The sequence below is a fragment of the Pogoniulus pusillus genome, chromosome 38 (assembly GCF_015220805.1).
Source record: "Pogoniulus pusillus isolate bPogPus1 chromosome 38, bPogPus1.pri, whole genome shotgun sequence".
Taxonomy (NCBI): domain Eukaryota; kingdom Metazoa; phylum Chordata; class Aves; order Piciformes; family Lybiidae; genus Pogoniulus; species Pogoniulus pusillus.
In genome coordinates this window covers 556,216-579,231 of record NC_087301.1, presented here as the reverse complement: position 1 = coordinate 579,231, position 23,016 = coordinate 556,216, and the positions used below count along the sequence as shown (strand labels likewise).

Here is a 23,016-nt window from a genome sequence, read left to right as displayed (position 1 = left end):
GCCAAGAGCAACAACAGAGATACAGAGAGATTAGAGAGAGTGTGGAATAAGTTTCATATAAGGCTTTGGTACAGCACCATCATGTCAGATTTATTTGTAAATCCTTTACAGAAAGAAGAGGAAGAGGAAGGGGAAGGGGAAAGGGAAGGGGAAGGGGAAAGGGACAGGGAAGGGAACGGGGAAAGGGAAGGGGACGGGGAAGGGGAAGGGGGAGAAGGAGAAAGAGAAGGAGGAGAAGGAGAAAGAGAAAGAGAAGGAGAAGAAAGCTGACTGGAAAAATAGTGGTTTGTTTTCTTTCCTTTTTTGTGTTTTTAACATTTTTTGATTTTTTAAAACCTGTTACTGTGAGGAACATACCTGACGTTCCAAAACTCAACCCTCTAGTTGCCATCTGGGCTCCCAGCCCCTCTTCTATTACTTCATTTCTTTTTTGCTGTGTGCAAGGTGAACGACCTTGAAGCCAAGGTGCTTAAAACTAAACCCCCGCCCCCCTAACCCTCCCCCGATCACACACAGCCCTGCCCAGCTCGCAGTGGCACAAGTCAGGTAGAGCAACACCACAGAGATTTGGCAGCTGAGAGCTACTCACTGATTAGTTAAGAATTAAAGAGAAGGAAAACAAAAAACAAAGAAGAAAAAACCCAATCAGAACAGAAGTTAAAAAAATCAAAGTCACACCAAGGAACTTTATGGAACTGGTCCTAAAAGCTTCTCCTTTCTTGATATTGTTATTCACTGTTAAATAAGAGTCAGTTCCAGTGGTTCCTGTTGAAACAGCACCAAAGAGCACCCTAACGTGTGTTATACATCGGAATACTCCACATTCAAGAGAGGGAAAGGAGGTTGGGATAGTCCAAGTCTTTAAATCCACAGGCAAGAAATTCTTCCCAGAAAGAGGAAAGAGTTGTCCCACGCAACCAGAGCCCTGCTGGGCCCAGAAGAAAATCCTGCCTGAGGGGGAAACACTATGGGGTTAGGAGGGAATTAAATCAAGAGCTACCTATGGAGGGTCTGTGAGGATTCAGAAGACTCTACAAACCTATCCAAGGGGGGTTAAAAGTCTGGGATCTCCCAAAGAGCCAGAGATGCTCCCCTGGGAGAGCTGGAGATGCTCCCCAGGGAATCCAAGGGATGCTCCCCAGAGAGTCTGGGATGCTCTCCCAGGTAAAGCTGAAGGTGCTTCCCTGGGGGATGCAGGGATGTTCCCCAGCGAGAGCTGGGGATGCCCCCCAGGGAACCTGGGGATGCTCAGCAGGGGATCCAAGGGATGCTCCCCAGGGAATCCAAGGGATGCTCCCATGGGAGCTGGGGCACAGATGTGATCTCCAATGGCTAGAGCAACTTATGGCCACAGAGTTGCTTCTAAAAGGATTTCCACAGGGCTGTCCCCTATCGGAAACACCAAGGGAGTGCAGCCCACAGAGGAGGTTCTGCATCCCTCCAGCGCCACAGGAGCATCTCCTGGTTGCTCTGTGCCAGCCCCAGAGAGAATCATAAACATAAAAAAGAGAAGTTTGGCCCTAAAGTGCATGTGGGAGGGCAGGGAGCAGGCTGCCAGCACCTCCCACCGCGCAGAGACAGGCGCTGCCCACGCAGCTCTTCCCAACAGCCAAGCAGGAAGAACACGGGATGGGGTGGGAAGCAAACAGATACACCCCCCCCCAACAACAGCAAGCTCCCATCAGATGCAGGGCGCTGGAGGAAGCCGGGCTGAGCGTACGCAGAAGGAAACGAACCAAACCCAAGGGAAGCAGGAGGATGCTGTCAGCCCCTTCCCACCCCCGGCACGCAGGGGGGGAAGCAGCTCTCGCTGTGTCTGTCTGGCATCCAGAGGGTTAACGGTACTGTGGGAAGTGTGCTTTGTAAACAGCTCCAGGTGGGGGTTGTCTCTTGGTTGTGTTTGCTTGTTTGGTTCTGGTTTTTCCTGTAAGTGATTCTAGGGAAGATGGGGAAAGGAGAAAGCTGCCCACGCTCCTAAGCCCACCCCCCCCAGCAATACCCCAAAGCCCCACCTGCTGGACAGCAACCGGTGGAGAAATCTCATCCCTCCTCTGTCTCCTTAGATGCTTTTTTGTTTGGTTTTAGTTTTTTTTCTTTTTTTTTTTCCCTCTTTTTAACATATAAAATACTCACTTATGTAATTACTGCTAATAAATGCAAGTTAGTCCCATCAAACATGCTTTCCTTCCATAGCAAGAATCAGTGCTGAACAAATCTTGGCTTGATAATAGAAACATCCCCCTCCCCCCCCAAAACCTCCCTCCCCCTTCCCAACAAAGACAGAAATATCATGGGGAATACAGGTGCCACCCAGGGGGACACAGTGCTGCTGCAAGGGGCCAGCTCCTGGGCTGCACATCCATGCTCTGAGCCCACTAGGGACGTGGCATGACAACAGCGAGGGACCTCTGCCCAGCTGGCAGGGATGGGAGCATCCAAGGTATGCATGCCACCCCCTGCCTTGCTGCAGGGATATCTGAGCCCCCAAACTAGCATCTGCAACCCCAGCGGGGACAGGACTGAGGGAGCCAAGCCACGGGGAGCAAAACCCCCAGCGCCACTGTCTGAAGGCAATCCCCAAGCCCTGCCCCAAGGAACACAGCAGAGGGGACAGTGGCTTCATTGGTCAGCCCCAAAACTGCCTCTTGTCCCCATCAGTGCCTGCATGCTCACAGGGCAAGGGCCCGTATGTGTCTGCAGGGAGAGCACCAAGCATCCCTAGAACCTTTCCTTCACTGAGCCAAGGCCTGATGCCGTTTGACCCACCGGGACAGGGAGAGTCCTGCATCCCCCACCCAGCACCCAGCTGGGTACCAGCAGCCTCCCTGCCAGCAGCAAATCCTTGCCGGTGGGAGATCTTCTGCCTGCCCTAGAGATACTGACATACCTACAGGGAAGGTGCCCTGCTCCAGGGACCCGGGGACACCCCCCCCCACCATGGCCACTGCAGAGCTCCATGAACCACAGGAGGGTTCCACAGACCCTCCAGAGCTGTGAAGCTGGTGAGGACAGGTGGCCAACAACACCCAACGAGGTAGCAGCATGGGGAGCCTGTCCCCATAATGTGTCCCCTGTCTGTCCTGTGCCACCTCCCTCATCCTTCCTACTGAAAACAGCACCCTTGGAGATGAAACTTCATCTTAGTTCTCTGCAAAACAACCCCCCCAAGCAAGAGCAGCCCTCGGTGGAAACACCACCACCACCTCACCACAGTGCCAGGCAAGCTGGCAGCAAACTGGGTGCCTGAGCTCTCCCTGACATCATCCCTTGGTTTTTCTCCTCCCCCCCACCCCAATCCATATATTTCCCCCCCCCCAAGCTATTGAAACAGCAATGTGACAGCAGACAGCAGCGACGCTGAGCTGGCAGCAGGACCCTGAGCCCCTCAAGCCTTACCCACTCCTCTTCCTTGCCACCGTATTGCTCAAACAGCACTAGGCATGGATACAAAAATAAAACAGCTACGTGGCTTAGCTATATAGAATTCTTATTCTTTGCTTTAATATAGATATAGATATTTGTATATATAGTCATGGGTTGTGTGTGCCTATTTATAGGTGGATGGAGAGGCAGCGAAGCCAAAGCGCAGCATCGTGTGCAAAACCCAAATCCTCGCTCTTCAAGGCTTCTCCCCCACCTCTGACAGCCTCCCTTCATGCTGCACAGAAGTTTCTGGTACCTATGACTAAGGAATTATTTTAAATATTTCTTTCCCCCTCCCCCCACTTCCCCTCCTAAAATAGAAAGTAAATCTATAGTTAAGCTTATGTACAAGGCGGGGTCCATACACCACTGTCAGTTCCCTTGCTAGAGGTACTGGGGCTCACTTCTCAAGGCCTGACCTCTTCTCCTTTTGTTAAGTGCCTGACGGGGGGGGCGGTGCGGGGAAGGTGGGCACCCCCACTTGGTAACCTCATGACTAAGAGCCCACCCCTCCCCACCTCCTAGGAGAGTTAATTGTGATGGCAAAGAAAAAACCCTGGGCAAACTCTGCCAGCCCTCCAGACCCACTGCAACCAGTACAAAACCCCTTAGCTACCACTACAGCACATGCTTTCCACGTCCAACCCCCCTCAGCCTGGACCAGCCCTTCTGCCCCCCACTTCTCTAGCCCACCCCCTCCCCAGGAACGGTCCTTCACCCATCCATGCACCTATCAAAAGAGAGCAAGAGACTTAGGGACTGGGGATGCTCCTTGGCAGGTGCCCTGAGGTCACCCAGGTGCCTACTGCCACACAAGTGGCAGTGAACAGACAGCTTGGATGGCACAAACCTGCAGGCCAAAACAATAAAAATGGGGAAAAGGGGAAAATGTGGCACGAGGTGGGGGGAAGACAACCACAGGATGCATCAGGCTGGAAGGGCATCCAGAGACACTCCAGGGAAGATACTCTGAAGAGCATCTTGCCCAGCCACCCTGCAGTCAGCAGGGACAACTCCAGTCAGCAGGTTGCTCAGGGCCCCATCATGTTTGACCCTGAATGTCTCCAGGGATGGGACCTCAATCACCTCTCTGGGGAACTTGTTCCAGTGTTTCACCACCTTCATTCCTTCCTCCTAATGCCCAACCCAAGTCTACTCTACAGGCTCCAATCTCCAGCCCCTTCCCAGAAACCAGCAGCTCCTTGCCATGCTGGGATCTCAGGCTCACAGGATGTCAGGGGTTGGAAGGGACCCAAAGAGACCACTGAGTCCAACCCCCTGCCATAGCAGGACCATACAGTCTAGCTCAGGGCACACATGAACACATCCAGACAGGCCTGGAAAGGCTCCAGAGAAGGAGATTCCACAGCCTGTGCCAGTGCTCTGGGACCCTTCCAGCCTGATGCATCCAGCCAAGAAGTTCCCCCTCGTGTTGAGCTGGAACCTCCTGTGTGGCAGCTTCCATCCATTGCTCCTTGTCCTGTCCCAGGGAGCAGTGAGCAGAACCTGTCCCCCCCCACTCCTGGCCCCCAGCCCTCAGATGTACAGATTCCTGCCTGGCAAACAAAGGCAGGGAGGAGTGAAAATACTCAGCAAAAGGTGAAGACCCAAAAGTAAACTGGAAGGGGGAAACGGGAGCAAACATCCTGCTTTCTGTAAAGGTTATCCTGTGCCCTGGCAGCACAGGGATGGGCTTCTGGAGAGCAGCAAGCGTTCAGCCACCCCTGTGCCCAGCACCAAGAGGCTTTTTGCCAGTACCAGCTCTGGCATCATTGGTGAACAGATCCCTTCTAAACACTTCAGATCCTGGAAGCTCTGCTAATGAGGCTTAAAAAAATGAAAGGAAATGAAAAAGGAAAAAGTGTGAGGAACATCTTGGGAACATCTTGTCCTGACGGGGAGGCACCGCTGGGACCGGCTGGCACAGCCCAAGGGCCAGATTTAGCTGTATCCTTCTCATGTCTCCTGACTCATGCTTTGCTGGGAAGAGCAGATGCAAAGCGAAATGCTTTTGCATGAGGAACTGGAGAGCAGCACCTAGAGGGACTCCAGAGAAAGCCTCCTGCACGGTGATGCTTTCTTTTGCAAGGATTGCACCAGCGATGAGGCAAGGTGAGGCCTCTCCCCCCAGCTCATGCCCCACCTGTGGCAGACACGCAAAGGAGAAGACCTGTCAGCTCCTGCCTCTCAATATCCCGGCCCAGGGGTGAGTCACTGACAACGACCAAAGCGAAAGTAACAACGGGAGGGGGATAATGAAGTCAAGGGCAGTGCAGTTGTGTGCGGCAGGGATGCAGTGCAGGTCAGCCTGGCCATGAGGCAGCTTTGCCTGTCCATTCCCAACCCTCCTCCTGCCAGGCTCCAGCTGCTCCCAAGTCCCTGCCCAGCTTTGCCCATCCCAATTTCCCTCCCTCCACCGTGGCTTTAAACACCCTCCCCTAGAGACAAACATACCCCAACATGCAAATCTACTGGACTTCTGCATACCTACCTAGCTTTGTCCTATGCTTCTCTACCTATTTATATCTCGTATGTACATGGTGGTTCCTCCAAAACATCTCCTTCCACAAAAAGCATCGACTCTGCCAGCCTGGGATGTGTGGAGATCCCTGAAGGCAGCCAACAGCAGGTCCAGCCTCACCAGAAAATAACACCACCACCTCCCCAGCCAAGAACTACAGCTAAAACCAACCAAAAACTCAGATAAAGCCCAAATCTATGGCACTGCCTGGAGCAGAAGAACCCCAGACGCCAGGCAGATTTTGTCCTAGCACAGACTGCAAGATACGAGCAGCAAGAAGTCTCCAATGTGTGTTGTGCTTGGAGGCCCCAAGAGATGACTAAGCACAGCCAACACTGTGTCTGGGCTGCCAAGCACAAACCCTGAGCCCTCACTACCCCTGGAGGTAGGCACAGAAAATTGATTCCATTTGCATTCCCTGTACACTTCTATATCCAAGCAGCACCACCTCCAGCCTGCCCCCAAAGTGGATGGCACTGAACCAGCTGACAAGCATCAACAGCCTGGAGCCCACCAGTGACCAAAGCCAGCCCCCAAGCCATGAGTGACCAATGCATGGCAGCAGCAGTGAGCATCCTAGCCTGGGAGAACCACTGCCTGCTTCCCACCACCACACGGAGAGCTCACAGGCACCACGTTGCTCAGGAAGCATCTACACAGGCATCCAGCAAGACCACAAACCACACCAGTGGTCCAGGGTTGCTGGTGGATCCCACCAAGGGCTCCTCCAGTCCAAGTCCGTGGCAGAGCTGGGAAGAACACCCAGGACACTGCAGCACTCTGCATCCTACAAACACATTACTCCAAGTGCCCAGGGATGGAAGTAGCAGCAGGCAGAGCCTGCAAGAGAGCCCTAAACACTCCTCCCTGCTCACACCAACTTGTATTTGCCTCCACATAGACGGTGCAAAACCAAAACATCTGTGGGTTTGCAGGGCAAAGCCACCTTAAAGCCCTTCTGATTGCTGCAAGAGCAGGCAAAGCATTCACCCTGCCCCACCAGCTCTGCCATGGGATGGCATGGCTTGATGGAGGGGGTGCTAGGGATGGCACCCCACAACCAGCCCCTTTTTCCAAAGAGCCTCAGTGGCACCCCTGTACCTACCTATCCACATTACCTCCCCCAGCTCAGGGTGGCTGAATCCTGCAAACCCACAACAGCACAGGAGCATCTCCACCATGACCACCTCACAAACAGGACCACCCAAAGCTGGGTTGGTGCCCACTCGCACTGAGGCCTCATCAGAGCCCAGGGACAAATATTCTTGTGGCTCAGAGGCATTTTTTCTCCCACCACGGCCCAGGATTTTCCAGGGGGATCTAAGGAAACGCATCAGGTTGGCAAGGTGCAAGAAGGAATGGCATGCTGAGAAAGCAAGAGCCATCTACCTCAGACAAGCTCACAAAATAAGAGAGTTTGGCCCAGGGAGATAAAAATCAAGATATATTTTGCAGCACAAAAAACAAAAAGGGGAAGGGGGGGAAGAAGGAAAAGAAAAAAAGAAAGCAGCAGCAGCAGCTGTGTTTGCAAACCACCAAAGCGAAACGGAGTTCAAACAGGGATGAAATGAGGGAAGCGTTTGGCATCATCTGACACAGCTTCGATGTCCCAGGTCCGCAGGGAGGAGAGAGGAAGCGACCCCCTGAACGGAAGCCAGAGGGCTGGGAGAAGCGAGGAGGGTGCCAAGCGGGAGCCCGTCTGCCAAAGCGCGGCCCGAGTCTATGGCGAGGTAACTCGGTCTAGCGGGGGAAGGAGTTAAGGATGGTTTTTAGGGAAGAGCTGCTTCCAGGAGGCGCCCGGGCGGGATTCCCCACTCCAGCAGCGTGGCAGGTACACGGCTGAAAGAGAGAGGGCTGCGGCTCCAGCCTTTAAAGGTCGAAGACCATGAAAAGCAGGGGGGGCCCCAGCGGCTCAAAACACCTGCAAAAGGAAAACAACTCTCAAAAAGACTGACCCAGCAAGCCGGCGCACTCCATCAGCCTTCCCTGCGCTCCAAAGTCCTCCAGAGCGCCTGAGGACGGGATGAGGGCACGGTCCCGAGGTAGCGACCTCAAGAGCCTGAAGACACAGCCTTGCCCAGGCGAATGGGCATCAGGATTAGTTGGGATAGCACTCAAATGAAAAAGCAACCTCCTTGGAGAGAGGCTGAGGCAACGCGAGCGAAAGGAAGAGCGAGTCAGCCGCGGCAGGGCCGGCAGGAAGCCTCCACACCTCCCCCCGGCCGGGGCAGCCCCCTGGGTTGTCACCTGTCCGCCGGGAGCAGCCCGGCCGGCCGTACCGCGCCGTTGGAGGTACCGGCGAGCCGAAGTTTAGCCAGGCAGAGTTTTCCCCGCTGCCGAGCGGGTGAATGGCATTAAATCAATTCAGATCCCAGCAGGTTCTAGGGACAGCCCTAAAACACACTCAAACAAAAGAAATCTGCATCACACTGTCAGCAAGTCGAGTTCTGGCGCCGACGGTTGAGGGTGGTTACATCAGGTCACTCTGGTCAGGTACTCAATGAAAAGCCCTGGTGCGGGTCGGAAAGAGAGAGGCATTTCCAGCAGACCCTCCCCTCCTTCCCGAGTCAAACCTGCTCGAGGTTTGAAGACCACCTACACGGAGCTGTTAAAGCCGGCCAAGAGCTCGTGATCGGTTTGGAGGATTCCTTGTCAAGTGGTTCAAACCTAAGTGAAGGCTCTGAGATTGGAAAAGATGCGGTTGCTCTGCTTGCTGTGGGCAGGGGAGGGTCCCGAGCATCGTGCTGGAAGAGGAAGCACAACCTCCAAACCCAGATGTTTCGAGGCAGAGCGATAAAACAGGCTCCGACCGAAAAGCTCCCGGGGAGCGAGGTGTGGTCAGGGCGCTGCGTCCCGACCAGCCGAGCTGAGAGCTCACGTCTGGCTCCAAACACCCCAGCAGCAAGAGCAATAACCAAGGCAAAGCAGAATTAAAGGCGAGATTGCAGAGAATCTCTTGGCAATCCTACCTGGGAATAAACAAAAGTTTCCTATGCAAATGGAGAGCCCGGGGCAAACCCATGCCTACAGGCTCCTGGATTCTGCTGATGCTTCTTCCACAGCCTGAATCCACTCAAAGCAGGAATATCCACCAGGAGACACTTGGTGCTTTTATTCCCAGGCAGGCTGGAGGGTTTAGCACTTTACCGCAGAGGAAGAAGTGTGCAAACCTGGATGCAGTGGTTGGGATTACCACTTCAAACGAAACAGAAACAAAAACAACCCAACAACAAACAAACTTCTCTAAGTGTTTTCCAAGGAGGGATCACTTGGTATTAGCACTCAGCATCTAGGCAGCACTTGCGGTCTGGAGGTGACCCAGTGCTTGTCCAAAGTGCTCAGATATGACTTTATCCCCATTTTACAGATGGGAGAACTGAGGCACAGAGAGGTTTGAGTGACTTGCCCAAGGCCACGCAGTCAGAGTGGAGGCAGAGCAGGAGAGCGAGCCCAGCTGTTCCCAGACAGGACTACAGCTTTCCTGCTCACAAAAAAAAACCAAAACACAAACAGCAACCCCCCCCTCCCCCGAAAAGAAAAAAGGCCTATGCAATCCAGAAAACCATCAGCCACCTGCCTGAAGTGCTCAGAAGAGGAAATACATTCAGGTGAAGAGTTAGAACAGCATTACCAAGGGGGAAACCACAGGGCTCCTGGGCAGGGCAAAGAGGAAGGACACGACCCTGGCGGTGGCACAGCCTTGCACGGCCAGGCTGGAGCAGGAGAAAGAAGGGGAAAACCAGTGAAACCAGCAGCAAGGCATGTAAAGATAACACCAAACACCAGGCTCAGCTTTGCAGTGGCCGTGAGGAGCCATCCTCCCCAGCTGCAGAACTGGGGCTTTGCCAGCCGCTCTTCCCGCTGCTGACAGAGGGTTGGTTTTTGGGGGGCCAGACCTATGGAGACTTTTGGGACCCTTTCCACTTGCAGGACCTGTGGGGCAGCATCTCCCCATTCTGCAGTGATGGGCAAGGATGGCAAACATTACCCAAGTCAGAAATCACATTGCCACACAGTGCTGGAGAGCATTCACCAGCCAGAGACAGTGTCAGGAACAGATCAGCAGAACCACCCCCGGCAAAGCTGGCACACAGCATATTTTGGGGGGAGAACACCACACCCGTGGATGAAGACAGTGCCACACCTGCCTGCTCCCACAGTGGTGGTTACACCTCGACAACACAAACTGATTTCTCGTGTCTCAGACATGGAGGTTCAGGGTCTTTCTGGTTTTCCCTTTCAGGGATATAGGTAAGGGAAGATGTCAGGGGGGTGGTTTCGTGGCTGTTGTCTTCACGTGAAAGGAGGCTGGGAAGGGGGAGGCAGGGAGGTTTGGACAATTACAGCTTTGCTGGGATGCTTTGGTGGTGTTCTTTATCATAATCAGATTGGAGGGATTACCAGGGCACGGCTGGGTCATTAGTTCCTTGTCAATTAATTACACCCTGTGCCGTTTGATTTCTTCCGGCGATTGAGGGCCAGCTGCTCAGCCCCAGCCTTTCTGCCCACACACACTGCAGCAGCAGATGTCAAAAGCTCCATCTAGGCCTTCCGAAGCCCAGAGATCTTCTCCAAAACCCAGGTGCAACGTTCCCCCTTCCCACCCTACTCCCATCTGGGTGAGGAGAGAAGTGGATCCAAGGAGTGCCCAGCTCCAGGCATCCTCTCTGTCGCCTCCAATCTGCCCCAGGGTCTCCCCAGCTCATCCCCACCACGAGCCACCAAACTCCCCAGTAGATGTGGCAGTGTAGGAGTGTGTCCCCCCCAGCTTCTCCCATCACCTCCAGCCCCCGGCGCAGCGCTGGCTCCCTCCACCCTCTCCTGTTTAACCTTCTCAGGCCAGCTCTGGGCTAAAGCAGGGTGGCATGCCCACTGGTGTCGTCGTGGTCCACGCTGTTGAGAATGGCTGTCTGGTCTTCAGGGAGCTGCCGGTGGCAGAGGTCGTCCTTCAGCGCCGAGAGGCGGGCGAAGGGGTCCTGACGAGGGTGTCTCTTCTTCTTGCGGAGGCAGACAGCTTCGTCAGGCCACAGTACCTGAGAGCTGGGAAGGTGCTGAACCTGGGAGGCAGAGCCATCTGGGGAAGGGAGAGAAGGCAGATGGGACCAGAGCTGGCAGCTGGTGGCAGCAGGCAGAGCTTTGTGTGCTGTAAAAGCGAGGGTGCAGCATGCCTGGCCCTGAATCCAGCTGCTTAGCACGAAAGGAGCGAGCTGGGCAGCGGGTGGAAAATCAGCACTCATAAAACACCTCGGCAGAGCTGGGAGGTCTGTGGAAGTGCAACAGGGTCAGAGAAGAGACAGCCCACGGGTCAGCAGCCCAAGGAGCCACCCCCTCGAGGGCAGCATCCATCCCTCATGATGCTGGAGCCAGCAGGGACCTTATTGTGTCCCTCCAGTACCTGACGGGGGCCTACAAGAAAGCTGGTGAGGGACTTTGTAGGGTGTCAGGTAGTGACAGGGCTGGGGGGAAGGGATCCAAGCTAGAGGAGGGGAGATTCAGATTGGATGTTAGGAAGAAGTTCTTCACCATGAGGGTGGTGAGACCCTGGCACAGGTTGCCCAGGGAGGAAGCCCCCATCCCTGGAAGTTTTTAAGGCCAGGATGGATGTGGCTCTGGGCAACCTGACCTAGTGGAAAGTGTCCCTGCCCATAGCAGGGAAGTTGAGACTGGATGAACCTTGTGGTCCCTTCCAACCCTGACAGCTCTGACTTGCCCAAGCTCTGCCCACGAGGGGACAGAGGAGATGCTCTTGGGGACAGCAAGGTCCTCGCACTCACTGGCTTGTTTTCTGGATTTCGAGGAGCCCTTGGATGACTTTTTGGGCTTCTTTATCCGCTGGTATTTCAGAGCCTCGAGCCTCTCAGGTGCAGCAGCGTCCCCGGGTGGAGATGGACGTTTTCTAGGAAGGAAAAGCAGACAGGCACCGTCAGCGGCTCTCGGCCACGCTCAGGCCTCTGGGTGTCCCCGGCGGGACAGTGGCCGACCCCAGCCAGCTCTGCCATGGAAAAGAGAAAGGTGAGAAGCCTGCGGCCGAGGGAGCAAGGCCAGCCGGGCGCGCTGGAGCGCAGGGTTGGGGGGAGCGAGGTGCCAGAGCCTGCCGTGCACAGGGTCCTCGCCGTGCCCCTGTCTCCTCCTGGCCAAACCTGCCAGCAGCGTCCGACGCTGGCCCCTCGGAGAGCCGTGGGCAGCGCAGCTCACCTGCCTGCCGTGCCCGCACTGCTAAACAAAACACGGACGGGGCAGATCCTATGTCCGATAAGGTCTTTCTGGGAAGTGGTGGGAAACCCCCTTGGGACCGAGAGAGGAAGAGACAGGCAGCAGCGGCACAGCAGCACCGAGACAGGCACCAGGAGCCACCCAGGCAGACAACACGAACGGCAGGGAGGCAGAATCCTGCCCCGCCACGCTCCCACAGCCGAAAATAAACCAACCAAGGGCCACAGGACAGACAGGGACAGGACTGGCAGACGCCAACGCGGCCGGGAGCAGCACCTCCTGCCCGGTCCCTGCTGCAAGTGACAAACACAACAACTCCTCAACACCGAGGCTGGACTGGATGTTCTTGCCCTGCAGGACAGGACATGGAAATGGAAACACTGACAAGCTCTTATTGTGAGGGACAAGCAGGGGACTTGCCAAGGGGTGTTTTCTGCAGCAGCTCTAAGTGCTAAGTTTCCCAGACTTCGACGCAGAGTAAGTCTTCTGCAAGAAGCAGCTCAAGGTTACATGGCCTCCCCTTTGGAAAGTTTGGGGTTTTGCTCTACTTTGTTCACTGTACCTGGTGTCTCCATCCATGGATCAGGCAGTGTGACTGCTGTGGAGAGCACGGCAGTAGAGGTAAACCTCCCTAAGAGAGTGGCTGGTCCAGCTCCCATCTATTTCATCCCAGCATCCCTCCCCTTCTGTTACTTTCCCATTTCCTTCCCCCTCTCCATTTTACTTCCACATCCCTCCATGTTGCACCAACACCCAAAGCTACAGAAGAAGTCTGAGTCAAGGCAGCAGAGGTCACAGGAAATGGCCACCTAAGATCAGCCACCACAGAGCAACCTGGACACAAGGTGCCCAGAGATGACAGGAGAAGAATCCACACCTCTCCTGGCAAGAAAGGCAACACCTGAAGGCAGGCTTTTCTCTCCAGAGCCTGAAAATTTAAACCAGCCTCTAACAAGCCTGTCTGTGCAAAGGAGGTGACCCTCCTCTGCCCTCAACTCGGTCACTGGAGGTCAGTGACCAAACCTTCTCACAACAGCTGTGCAGAGGACAGTGCTGATGGCAGCTCCTGCATCTTCAGGTCTCCATGACTGGGGCAGAGATTGGCAAAACCCACGAGCCGCTGGCTCTTCTCAAGGCAGCAGGATGGGCAGGCAGAAGAGTCACCTTGAGTGACTGCAAGAAGGCAGCATCAATACATTCAGACTCCTGCTTTGCCACCAAAAAGCTGTGGTTGAACTCATCCACCTCATTCCTGGTCTGTCAGTAAGGTGCACCCCATTTGGTCTTGCAAAAACGCTGACAGTGCTGGTGGGAGCAGCAGGGAACAGGCAAGTACCTGGGCTGTGGCACACAATGTCCACCTGAGGTGGGTTTGGAGCTTCTCACCTCCCTTGTGCTTTAGGTGGAGCACTGAAGACAGTGCTCAGGTTTTCCTCTGTGAGTCCCCACACCTGCCACCACTGTGGAGAGCACACTGACATCGATGTGTTACATCTGACACTTCAGCTGGAGTGGCACAGGCAAAGGGCTCCCAAGGGATTTTCTGCCCCACGGGGAGCAGATGGGGCTGGTTTTGAAGCTGAGTGTGATTGCAGAGCTGCTCAGTTCTGCTGGCAGCGCTGGAGAGCACCAAGAGAAGAGCAGCTGGAACACAGCAGATGCAACAGAAATGCAAAGACTTGGGTAGAGAGAAGCTCTTTTCATCATTTCCCATCACAACAGAGACACCAAGGCATGGCTGCTCCTGGAGAGCCTCTGTTCCAGCTCCCGGCCGAGCAGCACATCAGCTGAAGATGAAGGAACTCATCAGATAAGCTGGCAGCATCCAAAGATGGCATTCACCAGCCTGTACGGTCGCAGTGCTTCAGTGCCTTCTTCTCAGCTGCAGCCAGCCCCTTGGAGAGATGCTGTGAGCAGCAGCTCCAAGCTCTGCTGGGGCTCTACACACTGAGCTGCGCCAGTGCTGACAACCTGGGCACATGCTGGCTTGGAGCAAGAGCACAGTGACCCAAAGGGCCCCCAGCATGGACTTCCCTGGAGTGGTTCCTGCTTGGATGGTCAGTAGCAGGCTCCTCCCGTTTAAATCCACCATTCTGTGATTTGCACATCTATTACCTTCACACAGAGTTGCCCAGAGACGTGGTGGAGGCCCCATCCCTGGAGACATTCAAGGCCAACTTGAGCAACCTTATCTAGTGGAGATGTCCCTGCTGACTGCAGGGGGGTTGGACAAGATGATGTTTGATTCCTGTGATTAATGCTGACAGTGACCAACTCCACTCCATCTCCCATGGAGCCCAGGCGTGCCGAGTCCTGCATACGTGAGAGCTCAATGGTCCTGCCACCAGTCAACATCTGCCTTCTGCTGTCTGTTCCCACCACCCAGCCAACACTGCCAACATCATTAAAGCTCAACTTGTAACAGGCTCTTGCTCTTTCCAGTCTTTTTTCGTTCTAAGAAGATCCTACTGTGGCACGTTGACAAAATTATAGACAGATTTACACAAGGGATTAGGAGGAAATTGCCTGCAGCTCATTTCCACCAGTTCCCTGTAATTGGACTTGTGTTTATACACACAAACAGAGCCCACGTGGCACCACAAACGCTGCCTGACCTCTGGCAAGGAGGAGCTCCAGAGCAGGACGAAATGAAGCTGCCTGCCAGCCAAATTTTATCTGCTCTACCCACCCTTTCTTTCTTCAAAGGACTCCAACTCCTTCCAATTAATTTTCATTTATAGCTCAGCCAAAAGCCTCTTCCTGCCCCCAGAGTTAGCATTTTGGGCAGCTGCCCATGCATGAGAGAGATCTTCCGTGCCAACAGACGAGAGGTTCGGAGAAGCAGGCAAATGTCTTCTAGAGACTTCAATGTAGAGCCAAGCAAAGGAGCTTCCAGAAGCACAGATGAATCCCAGATGCAACCCTTCTGAGAGGCACCACAAACATCCAGAGCAGCAGTTCTCCACAAGTCTTTGAAGGACAGTCCCTCCGAAGGGTCTGAGTCCTTCTGAAAGGTCTGGAGGCCACGAAGGTACTGAGGGACCTCCGAAGGCCCCAGAATAGGAGGAGGTAGCTACGGGAGAAAGCTACCCAACCCAAACACATATCAGCTGCTCTTCTTCAAATGCAGTTCTCAGCCCATGAAAGTATCTCTAATATCTTTCCACTCAAAAAGGGGGAGCCCAGATAAAGGGGGGTCCAGGAGATTCGTGGGCATAATACATGTATTTCACCTCCTGGAGGTCTCAATGCACATGCCCAGACTCCTCTTCTCCTTGAGTCAAGGCACTGCCATCTAGGAATAGTTTGCACATCTTAGAGCATCCACTTGGACTTCTTAGAGAATCCATTTGGACCACAGCCCACTGTGTCTCAGCAGCTGTGTCCTTCAACCCTTCATCTTCCTCAGGCAAAGACCTTGATTTGCCTACATAAGGTTCCATCTCAAGGTCAAGTCCTGTGAGATGTCCTGCAAGTTGGAATTCTCCCTCTGCTCAGAGGCAGCTGCCTGCTGCCTCCATGCTGGAAACCACCACGTGCATGAGATCCTTCAGCACGAGAGGCACCAGAGAAACAGAGCAGCGCCAGCCCCTTGGCCCAGAGCTGCTGCCAAGGCACTGCGAAGAGGGAGGAAGGAGCTGGTCACAGCAGGGAGCACACCAGAGAAGGGAGTCCCTTCTCCGGCTCTGCAGACACCACAACTCACCTACACCATGGACTTCACCATGCTGACGGGAGAGGAGTGGGGAGGAGAGAGGGCGAGGAGAAAGGGGCTGGACTGGAGAGGAAGAGTGGGATAGTGCCACAGGGGAAGGGAGGGGAAGAGAGGCAGATAAATGAAAAACAGGAGCGAGAAATTATAGAAGTAAACTAAAGAGACTGAAAAGAACAAAACAATAATAATAATAATCCAGAAAGAAAAGAAAACCACACTCAGACAGCGGAGTCACAGCCTCTCTGAGCGGGAGGAGGCAGGAAAGACATGCAGAGGGTCAGCACATGGACAGTCTTTAAAGGGGAACCTCTTTTCTTTCAAGCTGGGAGCGAGGGCTGCTGCTCCTCCCGCACGCCTGGCTCCCTTCGGCACCCAACGCTACGCCGCGCCCAAGCCCCCCGACCCCCGGCGGCATCGGCAGCGCAGCCCTGCCAAGGGAGGGGCCAGGGGAGGCCACCCAAGGCAGGCTGTGGTGCCGAGGGCCATGGGAGCTTGGTGCCTTGTCTGTGGTTTTTGGGTTTCCCTCTACTTGGAGATGAGAGCCCTCTCAGCCTGGAGAAGGCTCCAGGGAGACCTCAGAGCAGCCTTACAGTACCTGAAGGGGGCTACAGGAGAGCTGGGGAGGGATTTTGGACAAGGTCTGGGAGTGACAGGAGGAGGGACAATGGAGATTGGGAAGAAATTCTTGAGAGTGAGGGTGGGAAGACACTGGCACAGGCTGCCCAGGGAGGCTGTGGATGCCCCCTCCCTGGAGATGTTCAAGGCCAGGCTGGATGAGGCCTTGAGCAACCTGTGCTGGTGGGAGGTGTCCCTGTCCATGGCAGGGTTTTGGAACTTGTTGGTATTTAAGATCCTTTCCAACCCAAACCATTCTATGAATTTATGATTCTTCCCTGTGGGAAGATGCATCACTGAGCACTGCATCCCAAGAGAAGGTGGGAAAACAGCTTGTGCCCATGGGTAATAACCTCCTGACCTTCAACCAGCAAAAGCCATCCTGCTGCAGCCACTGCCAAGCTCAGACACTGCCTCTCCATCTCCTCCTCTCAGGTTGTACTGCTGCAGTGCAGAGATCTGGCTGCTCTGGCAGGAGCTCCCTGGGCTCCGCATGCACTGACAATTTTATGACCCCACATCACCAGGAAATTACTTGGCTGGGCTCTTTACAGGATTCCTGGCTCATTAAAGTGAGATTTATTCTCCTGGCTTCCCCTTTTTGGGATAATGGCTCTGGAGCTGCTCCGGTGACTCCAACCCCCAGAGTAGGATGCATGGCTGCTCCTCAGCTAGGCGAGGGGACTTCTGAAACCACCTCAGGCCATGGCACCCAGCACTAGGAGCCAGTCAGGATCTGTGCAAGAGCCACGGCAAACCCAGACAGGAGCCTGGACTCACCTCTGCTACCCCACAGAAAAAGCCCAAACAGCCACGTCCTCACCTGAGGGCTTCCCAATTTCTTGACAAGTCTGCCACAGCCCAAGGCTTGGTGCTGGCTCTGCTCCACATGGGACACCCTGCTCTGGGGTTAGCAGGGATAAAACAGAAGGTCGTGGCCAAGCACTCCAGAGCTCCTTGGCTGCAGACCCGAGGGACTTCACTGTGCCAAGAGGATGGCTCCTCCACAGAGCACACATCTGGACCTGTTCCTATTGCCATGACCCAAGCATCCTTCCTCACCGTTCCTGCTCTCCCCACCTCAGGAAAAGCCTCCAGATCAGCTGGAGGAACTCTCTTCTCCTGGGAACATCTACCAGATTTCTTTAGGCATCTCAGCTTTCTCTCATGAGTCCCTTTTCCAGTCCAAAAAAGTTTCTCAGGCTCTTAGGGGAGCATCAGCCAGGATCATGACTCTTCCCACCCAAGGCTAAGTGTTTGTAAGACCTGCATAAGGAAGTTTGGGCATGGCCATGCACAAGAAAGGGTCCCATCTCCAGTCCCACTTCTCCTTTCATAACCAGCTTGGCTGGCAGCCAAATGGGCCAAGCCTTCCCAGCCCTTGGGATAGGGAATGACTCTGATCCTGCCTGCCTTGAGCAGTTTTAGTAACAGTTCCTGTGTCTAAGGTCTGAAAACCATCTCCTGGTTACTCTGTCCCAGTTCCAGGGATGCCCACAGCCACCTAGGAAGCCAGCCTCAAGAAGGCAGCCCACGAGATATTTTCGTAGGACAGCCTTTCAAGGCCTGCTTAGGGCTGTTTAATCACAACTGGGCCAGAAGAAGTCCTAAAGATTCCTCCAAGGAGCAGTTCAGCTTTTACTACAAGTGCACTTGTGATGGGAACCATAAAACACCTCACCAGCAGCCTGCAACTGTAGTTATGCTGCTGCCAACCACACAGACCACCCTGAAAGGAATACCTCTCCCAACTTCCATGACTAAAGAGACTGATGGAAAAGAAAGACAGATCCAGGTACCAATGGGAACAAAATTCTCCATGTCCTGGACTGTAACTGGAGACTGATTTTTGGAGCCCCACTCCAAAAGCACTGTCTGCAGCTGGCTGCTCCAGACACGAGTGTTTTACCTGGCTCCAGGGAGTGGCCATGAGCTCCTCCTGGCTTGGATTGTCGAGGACAACCCCACCTTGACACCACACAACCCTCACACCACACCAGCCCCACCAGAGATGAAGGTGCCACCTGCTCACCACTCGCCAAGATGAGAGGGCAGCCACGGGGGGAGATGGCAGCTTGGCTCATCCCAAACCCCAGCAGGAAGCCACCACTCTCCAGCCCCAGCGCCTCCCCGAAGGCAGGGGAGCAGCAGCACGCTGCTGGGAGGGGAAACCCAAAAGCCACAGAGACTTTGCATCCAGAGGTGTTTCCTAGTGTTTTCCGATTCCTTATTCCCCTTTAAAGGAAGAGATGGTATTGGAAAAGCCCCTTTGGAGTCCCCTCTCATGCCCCGCTCCCCGGCCACCCTCCAACAGCGCCCACACCATCCTTTCGGACATGGATCACCCTTACCTATTGAGCTGAGGAGAAGCTTGTCTCGACAACACTGCCCAGATAGCTGAGATTAATCAAAAACAAAGCAGTTATCAACACCCGCAAGGAGCCGAGCTCCGCAACACATCAGCACGTCAACAACTCCAAAAGGAAAAAGAGGAGGGAAAAGAAACCAAACCGAAACACAAAACGAAAACGAGGCTGGAGAAGAAATGGGGGAAAGAAACGGAAGAGAAAAAGGAAGGAAAACAAGAAAAGAAGAAACAAACGGAAGAAAAACCAAACCAACAAATCGACGAAGCGGATGGATACACTGCGGAGAAGCACAGACAACAGCACTGCGCTAACATGGAGCTGGCCTGCAGCTGGGTCTCCTCCGGGGGACCTAAGGTCTAGGTGCTCAACTAGCATCACTCCAGAGCTGTGCTTTCCAGAGGCACACAAAAATCCTTTTCAGGCTCGTTTAGCCTCCTCATCCTCTCCCCTGAGCCCTCCTTCCTTCCCCTGCGTGGGGTAGCTTCCTAAGGCCGTATCGCTTCCAGGTACCAGAGGGCGGGGGTGAAATGCGGAGGTGAATCGCTGCCTCCCCCCTCCCCAGAGCACTTCTCCATATGCCTCCGACCACGCCGGCTCGGCAGGGCTGGCTGCCCCGGGCCCCCCACCCCAACTCCTCTCTGCCACAAGCCAGAGTTGGAGGAGGTGTGTGGGGGGGGATTGACCCCTCCAGACAACAAGCCAAGATGAAGCGAGACGAAAGGATGGGACGGAAGCACGGCTACGGGGTCTGAGGTGCTGTGAAAGGCGGAAAGAGGAGAAATAGAGAGAGAGAGAGAGAGGGAGAGAGAGAAAGAGAGAGAGACGCTCTGCCTGGAGCAACCCTGGTACCTGGAAAACCAGCCGCTACTCTCTACTGCAGCCACATCCCTCTTTGGGGCAGGATCTGAGCGTGCCGGCAGCCTCCCGATCTCCGCTGGGGTTACTTTATGGTTTTGTTTATTTTTCTCCTCTCCTGACATGCTGCTGCTGTGGCTAAGTCCTTGAGCTCTCTCCCTGCCCGCGTCCTGGGGCTGCAGCATCCCTTTTGCAGGTCGGGCGGTGACCGTGATAGCTGTTTCTGTCATGCATTAAAGCTCTCTAGACTCCGCGGGGAGGAAGAGGAGGAAGACAGAGGCGCGGCGGCGGCGGCCCTAACGTTCGAAGAAAGCCAAGAGCCAGCAGCTAGAAGAGGAAACAACCGCCGGTGACACCGGGACTTACCTAGGCGAGCCGGGAGCCAGGTCTTTGCTTGCCTGGTAGACGGCCCGTAGCCCGACCGCGGCACTCCCGGCTCCCACGGGAGCAGCCGGGATGGAGGCAATCATGCCGCCAGCGCCGGGAAGGTCTCCTACCTAAATCCCAGCTCTCTCGGCCATGCAACCCGCGCCCGCGGCACCAGCCTCTGCCTAGCAAAGCCTGCAGGACGCCGTCTCCAAAAGGGATGCTGCAGCACGCCCAGAGAGACCCTACAAGTTGGGATGGCGATGGTGGGGAGGGAGTCAGAGGGAGCAGGTGAGGCAGGGTGGGGGAAGCCAGGAAGGGGCTGGGGAGGGGGGCACCACGGGGCTCACGCACTTACCCCGTAGCAGCTACCGTGGTGGATGTCGGCTCCGGTTGGAGAATCTCCTCGCCGTCCCTCCCCGGGGAAGGGATGTCTCCGAAAACATCCATGGTATCCACGGGCAGGGAGGAGCCCTGGGAGCTGGAGTAGCCGGTGGCCAGGGAGGTGAAGGCGGTGGTAGGTCGGAAGCTGGGGCTGCCTCCCCGGCTGCTCGGCGCAGGGGATCCCGTGGACGGCGTGGACTTGCGGGAGAAGCTGACCGCCGCGGGGGGCTGCAGGGTGATCTCCGACACCTCCGCTTGCTGGATGAGGCCCGGGCGGGGCCGGGCGCGGGCGGTCAGCTCCGGGGAGCTGTTGCGGGAGCTGAGGGGGCTTTGGGTCAGAGGAGATAGCCTCGAAGGTTGTAGCACCACCTGATGTAAACTGGGCTCGGCCCTCCTGACCTGCCGAGGGCTGGGCCGAGGTCGGGGTTGGGGCTCGTACCACCTGGTGTCCAGGCTGAATGTGCTTGTGCCGCTGGGGCCGACGGGCTCGGACGGTTCGTGGTAAGGCAACACGGGTATGCCCATACCTTGGCTGGTATGTCTTAGCTGCCCTTGACATCCCATGGGTTGCATAGGTTTGTCCTGCCACTTGGTGGTGGTGGGCACAGAGGATTGGCCCCTGCCGGGTGACTTGCCGGTCCAGCTCTTTGGTGCCTCCAGGGGCAAGATGCCCGGGTAGGATGCGGGGACCACCTGGAGGGAGGAGGGAGGTGGCCCCCGAGGAAGGCAGCCGGTAGGCTGGGCGCCCTCAGCCGCCTCGCAGGGCTGGAGCTGGTGGGGGAACGGCGCGGGGGCTGGCTCCAGGCCGCCGAAGGGGAACTCGGCCCTGCCCCAGTTCTCGGGTGACCGGCCACCCGTGGGGGTCTGGGCCAGGGGCAGCGTGCTGTTGGAGGCGTTCTCCCCGTTCTCCTCGGGGATGGTGGGGTGTCCGAAGGGCCCCTCGGGGGGCAGCGGCGGGGAGGACATGACCGAGCTGAGCGGGCTGACTTCTGGCATGTAGAAGGGCGGCGGGTCCACCTCCCCGGGGCTGCTGCTGCTGAGGTAACCGTAAAACTGGTGGTGGAATGCCCGGGGGGCCGGCGGGCGGGCCTGGCCAGTGGCCTGCAGGGCGCCGGGACCCTCCAGCGCCCGGTGGAACCGGGGGCTGTATGCTGGTGGCTGAAGGTAGGACTCCTGGCTGGAGGACAGAGGGGTGAGCTGGGATTTCAGGGCGCTGACAGAGGTGGGGACGACAGGGTCGTCGTTCTCCTCATCCGACTGCCTGAACTCGGGGTACATGTCCGTCTCCTCCACGAAGGGGAATCCCTCGATCCGCCGCGTCTTCAGGGAGGGCTCCATCTCCGCCGGGTCCATGACAAAGCGGCCGTCTGGCCCGCGGCTGATGAGCTCGATGGGGGTGGTGGCCTCGGCTTCGGCCTCCGCCTTGGAGACGCTGTACTTCTTGCTGCTGATGGCTCGTTTGGTCTTCTTGTAAAGGGAGAGTTCCTTCTCCTTGGTGGGGCTCAGCATCCGCTTGGCCTGGGGCCCTTGGTCGTCAGAGGACTCTGAGGGGGGACGGAGCGTGCGGATGCTCTCGGGACTCACCTTGCCGGAAGACAACCTGGACCACAGGGAAGAAAAACCAAGAGGGGACAGTCACCCGGAGGAGAAAAGAGGTCTCCTTGCCCAGAAGAACCGCCAGGCAGGTCCAGAAAACAAAGTGTTACCAGGAACCGCCAGGAGAAATTTGCTGGGGCTGACCAGGACAGCAGCGTCTTGCCTGGCTGCAGCACAGGACAGAGGACCAGCATCGGTGTCCATCATCTCTGCTCCTCGGGAGTAGAGCTCAGCACACTCAGCATCCCCTCTGGACAGGCAGCTCAGAGCAGTGCCTTGCGACAAGCTCCACAGCCTCCGCAAGATGAAAGACAGATCCAGAGCTCCCTGCCAACTCCTTCAAAGGTTTCCCACGTTCACCTGAGCTATCCACACTCCGGAAATTCCCCAAAAGGAGGGACATCAAGCAAGTGTCCCCTCCCACACAACTCAGTATCTCACTTGGAGATGCTGATGGATCATTTCACATCAACCTTTACCCCGATTTTCAACACTCAAACTCAAGGCTGAAAGCCTCAAAAGGCAGAGAGCATCAGAAGATTCACTCAGCTCTATCTGGAAAGCCTCAGACAAATAGAATTGAAAAGCAGAAGGCAGCAGCAGATTCAACAGAGACAGTGCTGGCACGGTTCAGCGCAGTGGACAAAGCGAAAAGAAGCAAGATTAAGATCCACCAGCACCAGAACATCCTACAAGGGTCCAGGAGCCAAGGCATGAGGCGTCCACACCTTAGACTCTCCTGTTCACGCTGGGAAGATATTCCCATTATAAATGCATTTGATGGGCTTTGCAAGGAGCCATGGCTACTGCAGCACCATGATCCACCACCTCTGGGCACATGTGGAAAGAAGCTTCAGTGGGATGCTCTTCATGGGAAGAGAAATGACAAAGGTGGACCAGAACCAGGAGAAAACAACCCAGGAACTCCACCGAGCCTGTGCGAAGGAGCCTGTCTGCAT

The 23,016-nt window shown here is 55.6% G+C and overlaps 1 protein-coding gene across 1 annotated transcript in view; it reads right to left on the bottom strand.

Moving 5' to 3' along the window:
* Positions 1 to 7,366: 7,366 nt before the first annotated feature.
* IGSF9B (immunoglobulin superfamily member 9B) overlaps positions 7,367 to 23,016 on the bottom strand; it is a 51,157-nt gene continuing 35,507 nt past the window's right edge. Inside the window, 5 exon segments of the mRNA XM_064173338.1 lie at positions 7,367 to 7,865; positions 8,914 to 9,657; positions 10,726 to 11,018; positions 11,719 to 11,840; positions 20,436 to 22,061. Coding sequence (XP_064029408.1) covers positions 10,795 to 11,018; positions 11,719 to 11,840; positions 20,436 to 22,061 — 1,972 coding nt within the window. The 3' untranslated portion in view covers positions 7,367 to 7,865; positions 8,914 to 9,657; positions 10,726 to 10,794.